Raw genomic sequence first — 22,222 nt, forward strand, 5'->3', positions numbered from 1 at the left:
TTTATAGTTATTATATATGTATCTATATATTAAAAATTTAATTGTATATAATAAGGCTGGCTATGAATATTATAAAACGCTTTCATTACTAAAACAAATGTTTGCAACGTGTACGATAATATTGAATAAAATAAATTATTCGATACACTTTTTATCATATAATATAATAATTAGACTGTGGATCGCATAGAAATCAGTGGAAGTTGAAAGAGATATGTAATCCAAGTTCATTTCCCGGACTGTGAAGCCGAAAAATAAAAGAATAAAAGGATATAGGACTGCGGATATATGTGTAAATTCATATTTTTATAAATCCAACTAAAAAATGGAATCTAAATAGACAATTGATTTATTTACTAAATAATGTAATGAGTACTAAATTCTGAGATTATTTAGATATTTTTAAATATTATGTACATAATGTATAATAATAGCGTTTATCATATATATTTTAAATGATACAACTTTGTTTAAAATTTATGTTTGCTTTGATTTTAACATATTCGTTTCGTTTGTTTTGTATGTTCGATTATCTCGTAACTTGTAACGCTCGATTAAAAATTATCTTATCGATAGAAAAAGATATCGATAACCTATCGAAGGACTTTTTGAGTTGTGTCTTATGTCGGTTGTATCCGCGATCGTTGTGTCTGTCTACTGGAATTTTGTGAACTAGAACATAAAATAAAAGAAAGAAATTAACAAAATGTCAGTTCCAATTGATTATATTGATTTAACGACTGACCTACCAGATCAACCTTCAAAATTACGAAATAAGGATGAAATATTTGTTAATTTAACAATAACAAAGTCACGAAAGCGTGGTTCGAAAAAACAAGTTGCACAACTTGAAGATTCTATCATGTACGTATATATTATCACATTATACTTCCTTAATTTTAATCGAATTTATTTGAAGGTAAACATTTTTTTAGAGAAACAACAGATAATAATAGATGTAAAGATGTACAAACAATGGAAATCATAGATCTAGATAATATCAATAGTCCAAAAGAAACTGGAATATGTTATGCTAATGATTCTGGAGAAGAAAAGTTAGTTGTATTGACCTGTCCAATATGTTATGAACAGTTGTCTTCTAAAATGAAACCTATGTCTACTCCTTGTGGACATATATTTTGTACAAAATGTATAACTCTAGCTCTACGAGTACCTAAAGTTAAGAAGTGTCCAACATGTCAAAGAATTATTAAATTACAATCTTGTACCCGTTTATATTTTTAAACATATAGATTTTGGTTCTCATATTTATGTACTTTTTATATTAGTACTATCATAAATATGTAATTTGCCCTAAGTTTTGAGTATTTTAAAGTGTATTTTATGATATTTCTGTAGTTATATAAATTCCAAACTTAATCTCTAATTATGTATAGCATATGCTGTTATTTTTGTATCTATTCGTTATAATAATTTAAGACTTAATACACTTTTAATTTATAAGAAAAAGAAATTAAAGCATTTGATGAAATCTAAAAGTGTATCTATTTCAATACATCTTGATTTAAAGGTCATTCATTGTTTACATTTTGTTGTTACCTTGAAATATCTCCAACATATTTAACATAACATGAACTATTTTATATCCTTTGTGTATCTGGTTTTATGAAATTTATTGACATGATTTGATGTATTCTCTCGATTAGTATAATTAAAATTTCAAAATGTTTAAGACAAAGAAAATACAAAAAGAAAATCATATGTCATTTTTCGTTGGAGGCACTGCAATTGGAATGGCTGGTAGATATTATTTTAAATTATAATATGATTATGTTCTTTGTATTCAACTTATGTAATATACATATTATTTATTTCATAGCTGGTCTATTAGCTGGAAGATTATTTTCAAATACATCAATTAAAAAAAATAAAAAATTTGGTAAGTAATTTTTAATAATTTAAATAAAATAAGAAAAGGTGAAATAATTCTTAATATTTTTCATTTTTTTCTATATAGAACCTGAAATTCTTATCAACAAAAATATGAAAAAATATTCTCAGGATGATAATATTTATGATGTATATTTTAATAAAAATCATCGTAATATACGTTCTAAAAGTGCTTCTCGATACAATGAGAAAAATCACATAGAGAAACCAGTGTCACCAATTTCTTTAAATAAATTTGATGATAAATTAAAAAATGATATTAATAATATTAATTCAAGTTGCAAATGCAACAAAAATGAACATAAAGTCTTTCATGATAACAAAAGTCATACTCCATATAATATAAGTATAGAAAATAACAATGAATACAATGCACTTACTGATATTTTTCCAGAAAACACAAAGGAAGAAACAAAGAACAATAATTATTTTAAATTAGAAAATACTAAACAAGAATCTTCATATGCTGTCCAATCAGAAAATAATGTAAGTGTTAAAGATGAAAATTGTTTGAAAGCATTAAATGTTGAAAAAGAAGTGTCAAAAGCTGCAAAAATTTATGAAAGTATGCAGTTAACAGACATATTTAACAGTTTATCTATTAATTTCTGTGAAAACAGTACTATTTATAAGAATCTCCCAAATATAACAAATTCTGGGAGTGGTTCAAATATTTCATCAAGTTACACTGATAATGCCAGTAATATGGCTACATATGATACTACATATTCCGAAAATGCAGAACAAAGTAACATTTTTAATTTTTCTTCTATTGAAGACTTTTATGAAACTGACATAATCTCGTCTACAAAACAGAATAATTTCAATGATATCTAAAAGTTTTTAAATGTAATAACTAGAGTGCAGATTTTTATGGGTTTTTAAAAAATTTTTAAAGTACAAAATTACAAAACATGATCATAATATGAAAAATATATAAACTGTCCAAAGTACAATGTTTTCTATAATGCTCGGTAGATAAAACAATTGGCCACAGAGATCCTTTAATGTGAAATATCAAGTTAAGCCATATTAATTCTTTAAAATTCTTTAAAAATCCGCAATCTAGTAATAACTATTACAAAGTTAAGTTTTTAAACTAATAACAATATTGTTATTTAGTTGGAATATTTTCTTTTTTATTACATGTATATTGACAAAAAAATATTTTGTATAATGAGAGAATAAATAAATGATTTAATACAATTAATGCATGCATATTTTATATTTTTCGTATCTATTTTTTACGTATTCCAAATTTGAATCGAGGTCGTTCATTGGTGTACTAATATTCAATGTCATTTCCAAACAACGGATTGGTTGATCTTATACATACGCCACGCCTACGCTCTACGTTATGGCGGCGCCTCAGAGAAATAAGGTACACAGTCTGTTGTGAAGAAAGAACTATGCTTTGTAATAAATTTAGTATTCGTGGTATTTTTGAAAATTGATGCGGTTCATCGTACGCGCTCAAAACGTGATAGACTATAAGAAAACTTCGAAATAATTTCAACATTAAACTGTGCAAGTTAATTAATTTACTACAGTGAATATAAGTTTCCTATAGTGTGTCATTGACTCGAGACGAAGTGTCAAAATCGACTTGGTTTCGTGCTATGTAAAAATTTCATCAAGACCATTACGAAAAATTTCATTTATTAAACGTCACTCAATCGTTTAAAATCAAGCTTGTTTGAATAGCATATTTATTATCCAATTACCAAATTTAGTGCTAGTGTGATTTCCACGGAAATGAAAAGATGTATGTGACGCCAATGCTTTGTTTTCTTTTTGTCGAATAGTTTTCGTTCCAAGTGTTACGTTTACGTAGTGATTTTGATAAAATGTAACCACTGTAGCATTTTTGGCCTCTGTCAGTGTTTTTTTTGTATATGTGTCGCTTTCTCTTTTTGTATAAATATTACAAATTTGAATAAGAAACGAATCAAAATTACATATTTTTGATGTATTTATTGTTTGATAATTTCTGTATAAATTATATTTTTAAAGAATCAAGTGTAATACATAATTATATCGTCTTCCAGATATAAAGTAATCATTAATATCAAAGTCTTAAGTAAATATTTGTATGTAAATAACAGTTACAAATACTTCAGTTTTATATAACATCTTTTAAAGTACGCTATAATTTCAGGTTTTTAAGTACATATTCAAGTTAAATGTTAAACATCATGGCACAAAAAGTCTTTTGTATGTAATTAACTATTAATTTGCGCTTAAACATGATACCAATGGAAAATAATTATCAAACACTCGTTAAGATGTGTTTGTTTAATGTTGTTTATTACTGATCACATCTTTGGTGAGGTCAGAGAGTGATGCCGGTTCATCAGATCAATGTTAATCCGCCTGACCGGCAACCACCTCTGTCGCTTGGTCCTTCCAATAACAATAGCCCTGCTGGTGGTGAAGGCTTACCAGAATGGACAGCAAGGGTAACTTCTCATATATATCTTTCTTTTTTTATCCATATATCTTTCATAAAACATTTATTTCCTATTTTAGTACTTTTTACTTTAATACAATTACTCTGTGAATATTAATGATCAAATAAATTCTTTTAGTTTTATATCTGCATCATAACAAAAAATATTAATGAATAAATAAATTATTTTAGTTTCATATATGAATCACAATAAAGAATTTTATAATATATAAGATATATATTTACTTTACCTATTGATTTATGTTTAATGGAATATTTATTTTTTAGGAATCAACATATGCAACAGTAGTTACAATCATACCAGATCATTGTCATTCATCTGTAAGCACATTGTCCTCAAACAATCATGATATTTGCAGGTAAATGTAAAATTTTCTTATTATAAATTATCTTCAAACAACTCTTTCTTACCTTTTTACAAAAACTTATGTATTATAGCACTGCTAAAATAATTGTTTACGAACAATATTTATTATACAATAATGTATGCAAATTTTATATTCTTTTTTTATTACAGAATATGTCATTGTGAAGGTGAAGAAGGTGCTCCTCTTTTAGCACCTTGTTATTGCAGTGGCAGTTTACGTTATGTACATCAAGCTTGCCTTCAACAATGGATAAAAGCTTCTGACACACGTGCTTGTGAATTATGTAAATTCACATTTATTATGCATGCTAAAACAAAACCATTTTGTGAGGTATCATTTCTTTGTATTTGTTCTGTATATATGAAGAAATTTTCGTTCAGATTTTTAAAGACTAAACCTATAATTTGCTGATTCTTAATTTAATAAGTTTGGAAAAATTATATACGATATTAATCAATGATTTTTAGTGGGAAAAACTTGAAATGTCTGCCCTAGAAGTTCGTAAATTATGGTGTGCGGTTGCTTTTCATGCAGTAGCTGCACTTTGTGTGGCTTGGTCTTTATACGTACTCGTCGAACGTTCCGTGGAAGAAGCTCGACGTGGATATGTAGACTGGTCTTTCTGGACTAAATTAATAGTTGTTGTAATTGGTTCTACAGGCGGTTTAGTTTTTATGTACATTCAATGCAAAGTATACATTACATTATGCAGAAAATGGCGAGCATTTAACAGGTATATAATATTATCAATAATTATTTCTATTTAGTTGCAAATGTTATAAATATCGACTATATTTTCTAGAGTAATATTTATTCAAAATGCTCCTGAGAAAGTGGTGCTTCCTCCCTCACCTACAGACTCTTTGAGAGAAGTAACATTGCCTCTAAAAGATCCAACTGCCTCTATGCCTGAGCTCAATCATACCTTATTACCCCGTAACATAGATCCTCCATGTGCCTCGCAGATGGTGAAACCGGATCCTGCCGCGCCTCCACAAAGGCACGACGCTCAATTGAAACTGTATGTATTTGATAAATTGTCCTCGTCCGAAGACAACTTGTAATACAATTGGGGGTAATACAAATGGCTGCTAATTGTGCACTAATGATTAGCAAAAAAAAATTGTAATGCAAACATAAGCATATGTCTAGAATAAAATGGTAATTCTAGACCGCAGTACGATTTTGAAAATCGGAGTTTCTATTTCGAAACTGTCAAATGTCCGCCCTTATGGAGCACCTTTATCTGAAACCTAGTACTTCAGTGCTTACATTGACAATGGGATAGCTGAAAGTGTTTAACCAGCGGTTTAAACATTTTCTCCAACTGTACATAATTATTGTATCTGTGATGTTATTAAATAAAATTTACCATATTTAAACAGTACCCTTAATGTTTATAATGAAAACTTGCGTCCATTTAGTAAAATTTTGATTTGGGATAAATAAATGAATAAATAAATAATGATGTTAAAGTAGACAATGTAATACCAATGTAATGTAATTCCTTGTATAAGGATTTTTAAATTTAACTTTTATTTTTAATTAAACTTTTCTAAATTATTATTAGAAAGAATAATGTTATATCAAAATAAAACATACTATTTTTAAAATAGATATTTTTATTACAAAAATGTAACAATTGATTTACATTGAAATCTTATACATTTTTTGTTTTGTCTTATAAACAATTATTTTATTTTGATTAATTTTAAGCAGTCGACGAATTTAATGAATACACATACGTTCAGTACTATACAAATTTAATTATATAAAATATTTCCTTTAATTGCTACCATTACTTATTTCTAAAAGACCGCCAATATTTTAATATGATATATGATTGCGTATATCCGGTCATTGTCATAAGAATGAAGTTGTTCACAAGTTACAAGTAATCAACATCGGTATTATTATTTATAATGTTAAATATTATATTAATAATAATACGCGAACAAAATTGTAGCATAATTTTCTCACTGTATTTATTTAATATTTATTATTTCGAATAATTTTAATATAAATATAGGTTTTATAGGATGCATGCAGTTTTGTAGTTGGCACCTCTAGTCTTCCGGAATATAATGCGAGAAATTACACGAACGCACTGACTAAAGTAGTGATGAGTTACTGAGCGTCATTTTGTTAAAACTGTATCTGGAGGTAAGGTGAACATTTGTAATCCGTATTTAATTATCTATTAATAATCAATCCATACATAAAATGTATCTGATTGCATTAAGAATATCCTCAAATTTTACTATTGCATAATAGTTTTATTATTGGTTATGTTCCATAGTAAAAATTAAATGACGCATAAATGTTTATCTTGTAATCTGTAATGTTGAAAGCGTGAACGAATTTGGAAGATAAATGATATAATTTTTAATTGTGCAGATATGTACATGTGTCTAATTTACATTTCCAAGATGAGTGTTTAAAGAAATTTTGATTTTGACCGTTTTACTTATTTTATACCGTTCGTTTTTTCCACGAGTAAGCGATGTAGCGTCACTAAAATGGCGATTACATTAAGTGTATTATTCGTGCAAAAATCATTATTCTTATAGGCAAGTGTATTTTCATAGGTACATTTGTTTATCATGTATTTGAAAGACTTAGTACTTATTTAAGTGATTTAATATTTATTTTTTTTCTTATTTATATATTCTCATAATATTTCAGGAGATAGATTTCTAAATTATAAATAATACTTTCAAATTTTATGTTGAATTCTTTTTCTTTTTTTTCTTGCCAGATAAAAATAAGGGAAGGTATCAAGGAATTAATATAAATTTACTAAGATAAGCAAAAATTTGTTTCATCCACTAAATATTCTAATAAGTACTGTTCTTTGAATATTTTATATACTTTTACATACTCTGTGTATCTTTTGTACATCCAAATTTCCCATAAATGCTTAAACATCTGTGGTCTAAAGAGTTATTACAAATTTGAAATCAAAATTTAATAATAAATATCATGTAGATATTTATTATATAAATATAATTTTTGTAGGTTTTAGTTCTATGTATAATATTACTTTTCAAATTTCAGCAATAATTCAGTAAATATATAAAAAAAGATGGCGGATAATGATGACCTCTTGGATTACGAAGATGAAGAACAGACTGAACAATTAGTTGATGGAAGTAGGGATACACCTGCTAAAAAAGAAGTGAAGGGCACATATGTATCTATTCACAGTAGTGGATTTAGGGATTTTCTTCTTAAACCAGAAATATTACGTGCAATTATTGATTGTGGTTTTGAACATCCATCTGAAGGTAATAATGTTACAAAGTATAACATACCAGTACTAAATTTTATATACGGTACTGTCTGCAATAACAGTTGACATTACATTCCCACGAACTGTCATTGGTATGTGTACATTATATTCTTATTAATTATTAATATCTCACTCATTTTTTTTTCTCTCCTTATTTCAATTTTTGGGACATGTACATATCTTGATAAATGCATCTGTGTGCAGATAAACTTACAGATTGTATATGCTCTTGCAGGCAGTACTAGGTTAAAACTAATATATTAAAATATATAGATATTTAATATAATCAAATGATGAAAATCTGATAGGGACAACAGACTAGACATGAATGATTTGTCTATATTAACTGATTACGTGACTCGTATAAATTATTATATCTTTTATGTTAAATATATGGAGATTTTTCATATAAGCCTTATTTACAGTACAACATGAATGCATTCCCCAAGCAGTACTTGGTATGGATATATTATGTCAAGCAAAATCTGGCATGGGAAAAACAGCTGTATTTGTGCTAGCTACATTACAACAATTAGAATTAACAGAGAACCAGGTCTATGTCCTTGTCATGTGTCATACACGAGAACTTGCTTTCCAAATTAGCAAAGAATATGAACGATTTAGCAAATATATGCCTCATGTGAAAGTAAGCATAACTTATGTCAAGTATATTTAATTATAATTTATGTGGAATCTTCACATGATGAAATATAATTATCATATTAAATAATGGTGACACTCTTTAACACCACTACCTACCACTGACGAAGATTCTTATATTTATTATATAACTTAGCTTTATAAAAGAAATATGTTTGTGAATAATGATTCATTTTAAGTAATGTATTTACATTACTAGGTCGGTGTATTTTTTGGTGGTTTACCAATTCAAAAAGATGAAGAAGTCCTAAAGAACGTATGTCCTCATATTGTTGTTGGTACACCAGGTCGTATCCTTGCTCTTGTTCGAAATAAAAAATTAAATCTGAAACACTTGAAGCACTTTATACTCGATGAATGTGATAAAATGCTCGAGCTATTAGGTATTTATAAATACAGTTCTTTTTTTATGTATGACTATAACCCTGTTGAATATAAATTATATACCTACATTTATTTTCAGACATGCGCAGGGACGTACAGGAAATATTTAGAAGCACTCCACACGGTAAACAAGTCATGATGTTCAGCGCTACATTGTCCAAGGAGATACGTCCTGTCTGCAAAAAGTTCATGCAAGATGTAATTAAAAAAATCTTCCTCTTCACTTCGATCTTCGATTGCTCCTACTTCGTTGGCCCTGTATTCATACCCAGGACAAAGCTCAAACCATACTATAAATATCGTTGACGGCGCACCCGCGGGTTAGGCTAGTTAGACAACACTTTGAAGGAGTGACACAGAATTCAATAACGAAAAGCCCCTCGATGTCTCCGGTTGAAAGTCAAGTTCTACAACTTAAACGTAACAAGTTGCTGCTCCAAAGTTTTCCTCCATTTACCGGATGACGAGATATCTACTCATAAAAGGAACGATATCTTCGTTTAAAATCGTTTCTTGAGTTAATCAAGATGACATTGACGATGTTTTAAAGCAATTTTATTTAGTTCCTATCTTCGATGTTCAAATCTTTTAAATTGTCTGCTGCATATTGAAATTGCCAAAGTTAAAATGATGTTCTGTATAATGTTACACGAATATTAGGAAACGTCATATATCTGTCGGGATGGGTTGGGTGGAAAAAGTTTCTGCAATTTCTATGGGCAGATGATTCAATCAGGTGTAAGGGAGGGATAGATTTTTAAATGGCATAGAGCAGCATTGAAAGCAGTTTTCAATTGGGTGGGGGGCTAAGAAGATCTCAAGAAAACCTGAAGACAGAAGAGCGCAAGAAAGAAGATGCAAGAGGATGAATGGGAAACTGGGGTTAGCTAGGATGATGATACTGCTGCAATTACGTGGCATATATCTAGAATTTGTTATTCGCGTTCGTCTTATCTGTAATCGAAACAACGTATTTTGATATTTTGCAAAAAAAGCTAATGGAAATCAATAATCAATTAATAGGAGTGAAAATGGAAGTGTTCATACATAGTTTGATCGTGTTCACTTCTATGTGAAAGCAAAATATAAATCAGTTTGTGTATCACGAATCATAAGCTATTTAAGTCGCGATGTAAAAAAGTATGTATCCCAGAGGCCGTTAAATTTTGTGATAATGAGCATACCAACAATAATCGAGGCCAATTCTGGGCATATTCCGAATATACTAGAATTTGGGAGAAGAGATTTGGCATCGAGTGGTCAGCGGATGTGTGACAGAACATTCATGGGTGCGCCTTCTTAGTTCTGTTGAGGTGACTGCTGAGTTTTCGTTGTTGGCACTGCCCAGAGATGGAAGTCGTCGGACCGTATGTAACCAACATGACTAATCCGATCGACAAATAAGCGCAAAAAACTGAGAATTTAAGCAGAAAGTTCTCGAGAAATCATCTAATATATTTTATTTATAGTTACTTAATATAAAATTGCCATTATCAAGGAAGCGGGAGAAATTGGGACATTCATAAAAAAATACTCTACATTTTCACATCATTTACGTCACTTGTTAAACTTTCATTTGTAGTTCATTTTATATCTCAAATTTGTTTTCAATGATTTTTTGTTTATATTTCTCTAATACTCGATTCCATTCGTAAATTTCGTTACATTTTCAACTTAATGTGTTACATCTAGAAAAATATTATATTGAATCTAGAAATTATCAAAGGTATGGTTATCTATAGGGTAAAATAGATAATCTTGTAAAAAACATTCTCTGCGCAGCCCATGGAAGTCTATGTGGATGATGAAGCGAAACTCACGTTGCACGGTCTACAACAACATTATGTGAAACTAAAAGAGAATGAAAAGAACAAGAAGCTATTTGAATTACTTGATGTACTTGAATTTAATCAGGTTTGTCCACAGACATCGATTAAGTGATATTTTTTATTATTTACTTTAAGATTTTCGTTATACATTAAGCTACTGTAATATTCGTTTCTATTTTACATCATTCTATAGGTCGTTATCTTTGTAAAGTCTGTACAAAGGTGTATGGCTTTGGCACAACTTCTAACAGAACAAAATTTTCCTGCGATTGGTATACACAGGGGTATGACTCAGGAAGAACGACTATCAAGGTACCAACAATTTAAAGATTTCCAAAAGGTAAATGTTGTCTAGTGTAGGCCTATTTAATATATATTTCATGTAATGTAGATCTGTAATATTTCATTTATTTCGAAATAATTGCAAACAAATACCATTATTTTAGCGAATTTTGGTAGCTACAAATTTATTTGGACGTGGTATGGATATTGAGCGTGTAAACATAGTGTTTAATTACGATATGCCGGAAGATTCGGACACATACCTACATCGAGTAGCCAGAGCTGGTCGTTTTGGTACCAAGGTTAATATTCGCACGATATATTATAATGTAATAATACTAACATTCACTTTAATACTCGGTTAATACTTACAGGGTCTTGCTATTACATTAGTCAGTGATGAAAGTGATGCTAAGATACTGAACGATGTTCAAGAACGGTTTGATGTTAATATTACAGAGTTACCAGATGAGATAGATCTAGCTTCATACAGTAAGTTTACTTTAATATAAAATTTGAATGCGTAGTTCAAAAATTTTAAATTAATTTCGATTTTGTTTCAGTTGAAGGACGATAAATATAACATCATTCCCCAAAATAAATTTGAGACTACGATAAAGTAAGTACTAATTATAGTTCCTCAATTTTATTATAGATTATTTTTTTATCGGTGTATCTTTTGTTACAGGCATATGAAAATTTAAACGCTATACCGTACACTTGTCATTATGTATCCACATTAAGTATAACATATATTTTGTATCGATTTACAATTTTCTTTTCATTGATCTGACAAACCTTATGAACAAGTGACATAATCAAACTAATTATAGTTACGCTATGATTCTTCTAATGAACTACAATAAATAATTCACATTGTGATTGTACAATACTATTTTAACTTTCATTCTACGTTCAGTAAATAAGAATTGCGTGTATAAATAGAACTAAGAGAATACATTTTGTGTCCTCTTTAATACCTTATGTAAATGAAATAAATATTTCTCTTTTTTTATATATATAGTACGTTTAATATTATCCTAATTAAATTCGTAGATTTCCTCATAGGTGTCCTCTTTAATACCTTATGTAAACGAAATAAATATTTCTTTTTTTATATATATAGTACATTTAATATTATCCTAATTGAATTATTAGTTAAATATAATTAAACTGTAGAAATGTATTTTTTGCTGTACTTTGTTAATAGATTTTTGTTACAAAAATTGCTGTGTATTCAGTTTGTATGTTTATACATCTTAGTAAAAATTACTTACATAATAAAAGTGATAATTTTACATTTTGTATGAATATTTTTGAGAAAAAAAATAGGAAATTGAAGATTTGCTATATAAACTAAAATGATAACATAATTTCATTTGGTTCTTGCTTTATTTTGAGATTTGTTCCCTCCTTGATTACCTCCACCACGACCAAGAGCAGCAGGGCCTCTACCACCACGACCAAAAGTTCCTATAAAAGAAATATTTATGTACGTATATACTATTTAATATATGTATATTTACATATATATTATATATGATTATACCTCTTCCACTACCACGACCTCGTTGACTTTGTCCTCTTCCTTTCATTTCTCCACGTCCCCTCGATTTCATTTGTACATCTTCTTTTACCATATCTATGACTTCATCAGGAATTCGTAAATACTTAATTGTACTACCTCGAATATAGCATTCAGGCATTCTCCAAAATTTATCGCCATCCTATATAATATATGTTACATTATATATAATAAACTTTTATACAAATAATTTATGAAATATTTCATTAATTCGAAAAAATGTATCGTTATTGTACCCTGGATGTACATATAACCTCTCTGAGATTAATATTCATCCAGCTATCACAACTAACTAAATGTCCATTATACGTTTCTCCATTCTTAAGTTCGACTAGCTGTAAAAAATATTAAATTATTTAATTGAAAGCACTAATATTGCTAGATTATATGAAATATAACTTTATAAATATATATTTGAAACTAACCATAGGATGGTTTTGAGCAGTTCTTAATAACGACAAAGGTAACTGAAAAATACAAATGTGAAGTAAATGAAGATAATAAAGTATGAAAATTGAATTTTCATCTAATTATTTTTAAATTTACCATTTTTTATCACTTTGATGTGTATTTAAATATCGCACGATCAACATCAAAACAAACCGTTCGAAATGTTTAGTTATATTATAGTCAGTATAACCAACTAAAATGTAGTTATAATATAGTCCAGACAGTCAAATTTTTCATATAATTATATTTCTTGTAAAAAAATCGATAATCTTATTTTTATAAAAAATACATTCAATAATTAATTTTCAAATATAAAACTATCTAACAATGTAAATAAAATTTGATTACTGCAGCTGACATTATTGGCTGTTGACTAGTGACATTCGAGTAACACTGCTCGTCTCGTTGTGCAAACTATAAATAATATTCTTTATTACAATATACATATACTTATAATTTTTATATTTTATTTGTTACAAAAGCAATGTTTTGTAATTACATCGTATCAAAAGTACCTACATTAATCAAATTTTTATTCGCGAATGCCTTATATCATCGAAAAGTAACTGCAAATATTTATTAACTGTTAATAAGTATTAAATTCATACAACATAATTTGAATTATATGAAAATAAAAATTATTTTTTTCAGCTTAATACAAGATATCTTTTAATGAGAATGTAAATGTACATAACTTAGGTGATAAATGACAAATGTTGGTAAAAGAAGATGCGAAAGCAGTTAATTTTGCTTCAATAAGAATTCAAAATATGGGAGGAAATGTTCATTATGTGGCTGGTTAAAATTTTCAAGAATTAATTAAAAGTTTTAATATTAAGAGATTTGTATGGTTCCAATCAGTTCATTATACCAGAACACGAGGGCTACAAAATAAAAATAGGTATTTTTTATCTTAGAGAAAAGACTTACAAGAGATGGCTAAGAAATTGATTCGAAAGTAAATTGAGCATAGAAAGTAAAGCATTAAAAAGACCAGAGAATCAAGGGAATGAATGCATGGGAACTGCATGGGAGATATGAAATAGAAGAAAAATCCTTAAAAATTCCAAACATAACAAATTCATCTACCAAAGATACTTAACAAATTACTTTTAATAACAAATATTGAAGGAAGTGTACAACAAGAATTAAATTTAAAATAAGGAAATGTTCTGTTTTTAACTTGTGGAGAAAAGATTCGCATGGTAAATACATATTAATTTATTATGTTTCCAACATTCATTAATTTAAATATATATATATTAACATTAAACAATTATATATATTAACATCAAATTTAAATTACAGTAGATATCATTAGGAAGAGTACATCTTGAATTTACAAATTTCTTATAAAGTAAAAATCAAAAAATTCGTATAAGGAATGTATTATTATGGACCACCGAATTTCCTTTATTTTTGTTCAATACTGATAAACATTAATCATTAGAAACCATGCATCATCTATTCATACAACCTCATCCAGATGATATGCAATATCTTATAAAGAATTCACTTTCTTAAATCGACTATCCACTATCCACTGTCTTATCAAGAAGGTATTCTTGTTAATTAATTAACGAGCTTAGTACTTATATATACCTATATACTTATTTTAATAAGTGAAATACTTATTTGTTCCTTTATAGGTTAAAGAATTACATTATGATTTGGTTATGAATGGTTTTGAGACTACAGGAGAATCAATATGAATTCACGAATCAAAATTACAAATAGAAATATTTTAAATGCTAAATATAAATGAATTATTTGAATATGAATTATTTATTATATAGATGAAATATTTAGAATCTGTTATCCCACTTCATGGTGGAATTGCTATAGGTATTTTATTTTTAACTTAAATATCAGCAATACCCAATAACATTGAATTATAGTAAAAAGATATTAAGAAACTTCTCAAGATTGGATCGTTTAATATGTTTAATCCGTAATATCAAAACTATGAAAAACGATGAAGCAAGATTTAATATCAAGAGTACTTTTGGGGAAATAAAAAGATTTTGTCATATACAGACAATAGACAAATAAAACTTTTTGTATTTTTTACTATAACGTAAAATTAATTCTAAAAGGTCAGCTTGTTATGTTATCTTTAAAAAATTCTTTTCAATAATTTGTGTATATTTTATACAATATGTCTGATATTTTTATATACTTTATAATAATCATCGTACTATATGAAAAATCTGTTTATATAATATAATATAATGTGACAATGAAAAGTATTCATATATTACTTTATAACATCAATTTTGTACAAAAATGTTTAAAAACACAATTTTATTTTAAGTAGAATAAAATTCAATTCCAAAGTATTATCCATTTTATTTAAATTTATTTCATAAGAATCTGCCTTATAATTTACAATATCTATGAATGTTGCGATTACTGTAAATCATAATACACCCGTTTATATCGCATTTTTATATTGTTATAAATATTGCGAAGAAATAATAGTATCACGAAACATAATGAAAATAATTTTAGCATAACAAAAAATATGATTGATGCTGCACTCAAAAGTATAAAAATTAATAGCTCATCTTTATATTTACTATGTCTGAACAAAATGTATAATCAACAGCTATATATCATAAGTGATAAATTTATTGCATGAAAAAGGGAATTACACGTATACCATATTAAGCAATATTTGCACAGCTTTAATTACTAAAAATTCTATCGATTTTACTGTAGAGATGTAATTATGTTACATTAACATACGTGTTACGTAATTTTAGCGATTAAAATTGCTATTAAACATTACCATACTGTTAACGATTTTGCAAAGTAACATAGACATGATCAGCCAGCAATAAAACAATATACAAAGTATACATACAACAGAAATGTGAAATTATGTTTTTCTATGTTAGGGTTTATTTATGTTTCTAAAAACGGTTAATAGAAATCAGCATAGAAATAAAATGATAAGACCAAATTTTAATGTACAAAAAAAGTGTTTTATTAGAATTTGTTTTTCTTAGGAAACTTTCACGCGTTCTATTTAAATTGATTAAAAAAAAAAAAATCTTTTATCTGCGCAGTAAATGTTATATATAAATTGAACATTGTCATCAAAGATTCTTTTTCATGAATTACGCTTAAAAATATGTTCGTTCAATAAAAATTCCCTAATAAACACGCTGATATGCTGTTATATTTAAAGTGAAAGAAAATTTCATCATTCTGTGTTAATTGTCGTTTCGACTTAGCGAACTGGAACATAGGTAAATGCGATCACAAAACATTTTGTTTCTTTCTTTACAGAAAATGAATTCTTATTTCAATTTTTATTGCAATTTTCATATAATATGGAAGTAAAAAGATTTTCTCTTTTAATATACTAAAATATCTCTTCATATTTACTATGCACAATACATGTTCCAAGTATTCAAGAATAATTCAATATCATAAATCGTTTAAATGTTTCAGAACGATATAAAAAAAAAAGAAAGTTTCCAAAGTTAATTTCCTGCTAAAATGTAAGTGTTAAAGGTGTGCATATTTTAACTCATCAATGGAAGAAGATGCAGTCTCATAACTGAAATTTCCATTTTATAATGACAACACGTTTGTTTTCGTATGTTCCTAGTTCTCTAAGAATCTATAATGCACTATTACGCATAACGTGTTAATTAATCGGCTTAACTCTTACGCAGAATAACGTAAAATTCAATTAAAAATTAGTACGAATATGACTACATTTCATCTACAAAACACGCATGTCGACTGTTATCCCATTACCAAAACTTAACGTAGGAACTTAGAAATCTCTAAAAAACTAGAACGTTTCAAAATAAATGTTTCTAAATATATAGAATAATTGAACATAGATTAATTACTTCAGTGAATCATCACATTTAGTATCTTTTGTTTACTTTTGCGTCTTTCTTTTTTTAAGTGCATTTTAATAAAACGTTCTCATAATTGTTAAAATTCATTCGATTGACACAATATACACCTAATCTTAATTCAGTTCTAAATCCCTATGTTAAGTGGCTGCATAAATCGATGGTCATGACAGAGGCGTAAATGAGTGATATTGTATAGTTTAGAAATAATATTTCTTTTGCTTCATTCAAATAGTTAAATATGACAAAAATTAAACTAAATGATTTAACAATAAAAAGTTCTTGGCTCGTACAATATTACCTTCTTTTTTATAGATTGTGTATCCCCGTTGTGGACAATAAAATGTAAATATACAATCACTAAATGAAGACTGATGTTTATAAAAAAAATATCATATTATTTTGTTTTTATATATACAACTCTACGAGGATTTGTACAATCTCAGGAAAAAAGAATTGTTTATTTATGCCCCTGACTGACGCTTTAAACGTGGAAACAAATTGAAGTGGACTTATAACCACTGAAAAATCTAATCGATCAATGATCAATTTCCGCGTCTCCGCTCACGGAAGAACGTAAATTTATCGATTAGATAATGTTCCGTCGTTAACTTGCCAGAATATATACAAGTTGTCGCTTTTTCCGTTTGGGAACACAGTGTTTCGCATGTTAAACGATTTACAGAAATTCGTATTCGAGATTATTCTTGGCATGGGCTTGAATTTATTCAATTATATTTGGCAGTATGAAAGTATTTTAATCTATATACGTGGATCGATCATGGTACTTTCAAAACGATTTGATTTCTTCGAGTCTATCTTTCGGGTGCCATATGAAATCTTTGCTTCGATCTGATTCGTTAAATTCGGCGTATATTCGTCTTCTTTTTTGTTAATTACGTACAATACACGTTTTTAAATAACAATCGTATTTCTTCATTTTCGCATGTTCGACGTAGACCGCAATCTTTGCGTACACTGTTTCGCCACTTAGAAAAATACTATTTTACAAGATGTGGCGAACTCTCGTGCATTGGCGCACAAGTAATGCATTCAAGAGCTCGCCGACCTCGAAGATATACAAGCGAACACATTACACACAAAGAGACATTCGTACACGCACTCATACACTGTTGTAGAATCAATAGACAATACGCAAATATGCAACACAATCATACATGTTACACATACGTATGCGTTTTTTTCGTATAGAATAATACAATCATCTACTCTTGCATAAGGTATGTTAAGGAAAACATCTAGAAATTCTAGAGGACACTGTGGATATAATGATATATACACGTATGATGAAGGCAGGGCTATATAATCGAACAGACAGAATGTGCACGAGCAGTGTTGTAAATATGTAGTACAAGTCATACAATTTTGTGTGATATTCTTTTCGACGCGGTTTTCGCGATATCTTCAGTTTTTTATCCTAAGCAAACAATACAATTTCGATAATTTATTAAGTATGGACTTATATACGTATAGAATGAAACGAAACAGCCATTTAACTACAATTATATCATATTAAAAGGATGGATTGTCGAACTTTTTTTTTTTCTTTTTTATATCTTTTTCTCTTTTTTAATTTGTAATAAAATGCTGCCTGTTCATTCCAATGCACCTGTTGTCTTATAGTAAAATGCTTTATCGCATACATGTAAACATTAAAATTTACCGAACTACTGTGTGAAAATGATTAGACTTAACTGCACTTCCTACCATCATCGAATGTTTTCTCACCCGGCCCGCCGGTTCCACGCATGTAGATTAAAAATGATACCATATCTAGAATAATACATATACAATAACATAAGTGCCAACGTTGGCAGTATACTTTCAGAATTATTATACCTTTATCGCATGGAAGTAGTAGAAACACGAGATACTTTACTGCCGTCAATGAAGTGTCTATTTAAGACATTTCACATGTTTATTGCGCATAATAAATAAGCTCGATATCCTATCGTTCTTGCGCGCAACGAGGTCGTATAATCATTGAATTTCAAGTGAACGCCCGTTCATAATGAGATTACGAAAAATATCCCTGATTTCGGACGGCCACTAGCAAATTTAATTAATGAATCAATTTGTTGAGATATGTGTTAATGCAATATGATTACAACAATTTCTCCATGCGCGATATCAGCGACTACAATTCTTCTTTTCATCAACCAATTATGTATCATAGAATAAAATGTAAAATTTCATATAGTAGATATAGAATTCGATTTGTTTTCGAAGTATTAATAAAAGAACTATTCTTTTTTCTTTTTTTGTGCTGTACAAACTTATGTCAAGTGAATAACATCAAAATGTTTCAATTAAAAAATCTATACAAATATATTCTATTGGTAATATAATATATGTTAATTTCTTTTTTAGTGCAGTGAATCAAAATAATTATTGAAGTTATTGGTTTTGCCAAAGTATGGTCAAACTGTTCAGATGTCTGTATGGTATAGATAATTCTGTATCGTTACTACACACAGGTACACAAGAAGGAATTATGTACACAAGATGACATATCCAAATACTAGCAATATTTGTAGCATACTTTGAGAAATAAGAGAAGTGATGGTGTATCACGATTTTTAAATATTGGCAAGGTATTATGATGGTCACGTTCATCGCGCCACAGAGTATATGACGATGAAGATGAAAATGGCAAAATACATAAACCATGCATGACATACTCAAAGCAAGCCAATGAGCCAAGCGGGCCAATTTCCTGGATATTGTAGCCATTTTTTCTGCTGCTTGGGTTTGTTCCAGCACCGGCGTCTCATACGTCGGTTAGTTAACCTTGTACATAATGTAAATGCAATTTCTGCTCATTTGAAATACCCAAGAATTATTGTTATTCCCTCCTTGAACCGATGTCATTTTCAGTTCCTTCTTGCACAAAATTAGGTAAATTCTAGCAAGCATTGCCCAGTATTTGATGCATTGATTTTATGCATTTTCGTCAATAGTAGGCAACCAAAATGCCATATTGGTACAGGCAGATGCTAACATCATATACTTAGGATTAAATTGAATACACTGAACTGGTGCAGGGTGATCTCCATTAAGCACACAAACTTTGTATCCAGTTTCAGCATTCCATACATGCACTCTTCCATCTGTGGATCCACTAAATACAAACTGTGAATCAGGACTAAAGCTGGCTTCAATTGCAATTCCTTTGTTGTTCAAATAACCAGCAAATGTTTGTAGCGGAGTACCATGAAAGGCATCAATCAAACGGATTGTGCTGCCATTTGTAGAGATCAAAATGGTTTTACCATCTCTACTAAACTTTAGTCCTGTCCAATCACATTCCTTCTCTTGAGATAATTTAAATGTAACAAATGGCCCTTTGTCGAAACTGCGTAGATCATACAGCTTCAAGAACTCTGAATTGACACCCGCTGCGAAAATCAGACCCTCTGGATCATATGCAGCAACTGGACGTCCCGAAACATTCATAACACCATGACAATTAGGAGAACGTAAGTCCCATAGTCTTAATGATTTATCTAAAGATCCAGAAAGAAATGTATCTTCTATAGGGCTGATACATAATGATACAACTTTCTTGCTATGACCTGGGAAATATCTGATATACTTATTATCATGCAAGCTTAGATAACGGATGGTGTCATCAATTTTTGTACTGCTGTGTATCGCAGTATTCTTTGCATGGGTGAAATGGATTAAATCTACACCATATTTCTTGGAATTGACTGTACGCACCTGAGTGCCTTTCTCACAGTCATATATCACGATCTGGTCATCTTCCGAGCAGGAGATCAAAGTATCCCCGTTTGGTGAAAAATCGATGCTATTTATGCGATCGGAATTTTCACGGAAAACTTTGGCCACCTTGAAGCTCCTCACCACGTGGTCAACGAGCTTCATGGTGATGGACGGCGCGTTCTCCCTTTCGTGCCGTCCTCTTAACCTCCCCGCTTCCGCAATTTCTTTTTCCTTTCTTCTAATATAGTCTAGGCGCCGAAGCGCGAAGCTTCAGCGGAGGGGTCAGGGGTTTGTCTATGTACCACTGTTATTCACCTCGCGGGAAGAAAAAACTCGCGGGGAGTTCAAGAGGTCAAAGAATCCAAAACGCAGCTCAACTATCACCTTGTTAACCTCCGGACTTTCTTGATTTCTCTTTTACCCGACTATCAGAGTTACTTCTCAATCCGAACTTGATTTCCTTTAATTTGACAAAAGGGCTCCTTCCAATGTCTCCTCTCTTTCCTACGAACGGACGCCGTCGGCAGACTAGCGCACACAGCACGCACAAATTCTGCCAACTGTTTAGAGAAATGGATGACGAATTACCGTGAACTGTTCTCAAGATACTGTAGATTCATACCGTGAGTAAAGCTATCGATCTGCGTTGACGTCGATGTAATGCCCGCCTCCTAAGAAACTGTTTTATCAGAAGGAACAGAGAATTTGAAATTTATTTAAATCCCTAATTGCTAAATTAAAACTTTTTCCCTCAAGTAGTAGTTATGAGAAATGTTATTTAACTGATTAAATTTGTTATCACGATAATGTGAAATTAATATCTTTCTCAGTCGTCTTTTTTTTATTATGTACTGGATGTGAGATGTTATATTTAGACAATGAATTTTTATGCATTTATAGGAAATTTAAAATTGCAAAAATGCAAATATTGCACATATTATGCAAAAAATATACAAAATATCCGAAGTGTAGAACTTATTATGATATTCAGTAGAAGAAATAAATTTCTACTGAGATTTCATTTGTTTAATTAGCTTTACAAAAAATGTATAAAAATTCATTGTCTAATTATATTTTATCTTAGTTATGGTATAGTATTATGTATATGAATTACTTAATAAAATATTATAATAAGTATGCAAAAAATATTTATTAAAGCAATTTAATTTCTATCCTTCAATTTGTAATTATAATCTAAATAACTAACTTTATATAGGATGTAATAATTCACAATTAGAATCCAATAATTGTGTTTCATTTATAAAAATAAAATATTAATTAAGCATTTTTATAAATTATTTTTATATTTGTTTTTACATATTTTTGAATAACTTTTTGTTATTTCTCAAAGTAAATTTTTATTGAT

The 22,222-nt window shown here is 29.1% G+C and overlaps 6 protein-coding genes across 9 annotated transcripts; 4 read left to right on the top strand and 2 right to left on the bottom strand.

Moving 5' to 3' along the window:
- The first annotated feature begins 480 nt into the window (after positions 1 to 480).
- LOC117204606 (E3 ubiquitin-protein ligase RNF4-like) lies at positions 481 to 1,535 on the top strand. Its single transcript, XM_033442142.1, has 2 exons — positions 481 to 864; positions 936 to 1,535. Exons 1-2 carry the CDS (start codon positions 707 to 709, stop codon positions 1,243 to 1,245), a joined length of 468 nt encoding a protein of 155 aa, XP_033298033.1. The 5' UTR covers positions 481 to 706; the 3' UTR covers positions 1,246 to 1,535.
- Positions 1,536 to 1,576: 41 nt separating this feature from the next.
- LOC117204605 (putative uncharacterized protein DDB_G0277255) lies at positions 1,577 to 3,003 on the top strand. Its single transcript, XM_033442141.1, has 3 exons — positions 1,577 to 1,761; positions 1,841 to 1,900; positions 1,979 to 3,003. Exons 1-3 carry the CDS (start codon positions 1,686 to 1,688, stop codon positions 2,746 to 2,748), a joined length of 906 nt encoding a protein of 301 aa, XP_033298032.1. The 5' UTR covers positions 1,577 to 1,685; the 3' UTR covers positions 2,749 to 3,003.
- A 246-nt stretch (positions 3,004 to 3,249) lies between these two features.
- LOC117204604 (E3 ubiquitin-protein ligase MARCH8-like) lies at positions 3,250 to 6,136 on the top strand. Of its 2 annotated transcripts, XM_033442140.1 has the most exons (7): positions 3,256 to 3,676; positions 3,960 to 3,991; positions 4,070 to 4,370; positions 4,649 to 4,740; positions 4,899 to 5,079; positions 5,217 to 5,482; positions 5,552 to 6,136. In XM_033442140.1, exons 3-7 carry the CDS (start codon positions 4,254 to 4,256, stop codon positions 5,811 to 5,813), a joined length of 918 nt encoding a protein of 305 aa, XP_033298031.1. In that variant the 5' UTR covers positions 3,256 to 3,676; positions 3,960 to 3,991; positions 4,070 to 4,253; the 3' UTR covers positions 5,814 to 6,136. The 2 variants fall into 2 exon arrangements, with proteins under 2 accessions (XP_033298030.1, XP_033298031.1); XM_033442139.1 differs by lacking the exon at positions 3,960 to 3,991 and having other exon boundaries at positions 3,250 to 3,676.
- Positions 6,137 to 6,776: 640 nt separating this feature from the next.
- On the top strand, positions 6,777 to 12,211 carry LOC117204768 (ATP-dependent RNA helicase WM6). Of its 2 annotated transcripts, XM_033442496.1 has the most exons (11): positions 6,777 to 6,912; positions 7,807 to 8,036; positions 8,467 to 8,687; positions 8,901 to 9,084; positions 9,165 to 9,283; positions 10,868 to 10,999; positions 11,108 to 11,254; positions 11,361 to 11,498; positions 11,571 to 11,688; positions 11,760 to 11,815; positions 11,885 to 12,211. In XM_033442496.1, the coding sequence occupies exons 2-10, from the start codon at positions 7,835 to 7,837 to the stop codon at positions 11,771 to 11,773; spliced, it is 1,275 nt and encodes a 424-aa protein (XP_033298387.1). In that variant the 5' UTR covers positions 6,777 to 6,912; positions 7,807 to 7,834; the 3' UTR covers positions 11,774 to 11,815; positions 11,885 to 12,211. The 2 variants fall into 2 exon arrangements, with proteins under 2 accessions (XP_033298387.1, XP_033298386.1); XM_033442495.1 differs by lacking the exons at positions 11,760 to 11,815; positions 11,885 to 12,211 and having other exon boundaries at positions 11,571 to 11,708.
- A 148-nt stretch (positions 12,212 to 12,359) lies between these two features.
- Positions 12,360 to 13,484, bottom strand: LOC117204770 (U6 snRNA-associated Sm-like protein LSm4). The gene is made up of 5 exons (XM_033442498.1): positions 13,328 to 13,484; positions 13,207 to 13,248; positions 13,018 to 13,116; positions 12,746 to 12,923; positions 12,360 to 12,669 (listed from the first exon to the last, which is right to left on the bottom strand). The coding sequence occupies exons 1-5, from the start codon at positions 13,328 to 13,330 to the stop codon at positions 12,572 to 12,574; spliced, it is 420 nt and encodes a 139-aa protein (XP_033298389.1). The 5' UTR covers positions 13,331 to 13,484; the 3' UTR covers positions 12,360 to 12,571.
- A 2,356-nt stretch (positions 13,485 to 15,840) lies between these two features.
- LOC117204769 (WD repeat-containing protein 82) lies at positions 15,841 to 21,456 on the bottom strand. Of its 2 annotated transcripts, XR_004487127.1 has the most exons (2): positions 18,970 to 21,456; positions 15,841 to 18,903 (listed from the first exon to the last, which is right to left on the bottom strand). XR_004487127.1 is itself a non-coding variant. In XM_033442497.1 (1 exon), the coding sequence occupies exon 1, from the start codon at positions 21,016 to 21,018 to the stop codon at positions 20,071 to 20,073; it is 948 nt and encodes a 315-aa protein (XP_033298388.1). In that variant the 5' UTR covers positions 21,019 to 21,456; the 3' UTR covers positions 15,841 to 20,070. The 2 variants fall into 2 exon arrangements, 1 of the variants encoding a protein (XP_033298388.1); XM_033442497.1 differs by having other exon boundaries at positions 15,841 to 21,456.
- Positions 21,457 to 22,222: the final 766 nt, after the last annotated feature.

The sequence above is a fragment of the Bombus bifarius genome, unplaced genomic scaffold (assembly GCF_011952205.1).
Source record: "Bombus bifarius isolate JDL3187 unplaced genomic scaffold, Bbif_JDL3187 scf7180000007979, whole genome shotgun sequence".
NCBI classification, from domain to species: Eukaryota; Metazoa; Arthropoda; class Insecta; order Hymenoptera; family Apidae; genus Bombus; species Bombus bifarius.

Coding starts and splice junctions, on each gene's coding strand:
- LOC117204606 (XM_033442142.1), top strand. CDS start 707: ATGTCAGTTCCAATTGATTATATTGATTTAACGACTGACCTACCAGAT. Junction 865..935: donor CAACTTGAAGATTCTATCAT/GTACGTATATAT, acceptor ACATTTTTTTAG/AGAAACAACAGATAATAATA.
- LOC117204605 (XM_033442141.1), top strand. CDS start 1,686: ATGTTTAAGACAAAGAAAATACAAAAAGAAAATCATATGTCATTTTTC. Junction 1,762..1,840: donor CACTGCAATTGGAATGGCTG/GTAGATATTATT, acceptor TTTATTTCATAG/CTGGTCTATTAGCTGGAAGA. Junction 1,901..1,978: donor TAAAAAAAATAAAAAATTTG/GTAAGTAATTTT, acceptor TTTTCTATATAG/AACCTGAAATTCTTATCAAC.
- LOC117204604 (XM_033442139.1), top strand. CDS start 4,254: ATGCCGGTTCATCAGATCAATGTTAATCCGCCTGACCGGCAACCACCT. Junction 4,371..4,648: donor TACCAGAATGGACAGCAAGG/GTAACTTCTCAT, acceptor TTTATTTTTTAG/GAATCAACATATGCAACAGT. Junction 5,080..5,216: donor AAACAAAACCATTTTGTGAG/GTATCATTTCTT, acceptor AATGATTTTTAG/TGGGAAAAACTTGAAATGTC.
- LOC117204768 (XM_033442495.1), top strand. CDS start 7,835: ATGGCGGATAATGATGACCTCTTGGATTACGAAGATGAAGAACAGACT. Junction 8,688..8,900: donor AATATATGCCTCATGTGAAA/GTAAGCATAACT, acceptor TTACATTACTAG/GTCGGTGTATTTTTTGGTGG. Junction 9,085..9,164: donor TAAAATGCTCGAGCTATTAG/GTATTTATAAAT, acceptor ATTTATTTTCAG/ACATGCGCAGGGACGTACAG.
- LOC117204770 (XM_033442498.1), bottom strand. Junction 12,924..13,017: donor AGGTTATATGTACATCCAGG/GTACAATAACGA, acceptor TATATTATATAG/GATGGCGATAAATTTTGGAG. Junction 12,670..12,745: donor AGGTCGTGGTAGTGGAAGAG/GTATAATCATAT, acceptor TTTCTTTTATAG/GAACTTTTGGTCGTGGTGGT.
- LOC117204769 (XM_033442497.1), bottom strand. CDS start 21,018: ATGAAGCTCGTTGACCACGTGGTGAGGAGCTTCAAGGTGGCCAAAGTT.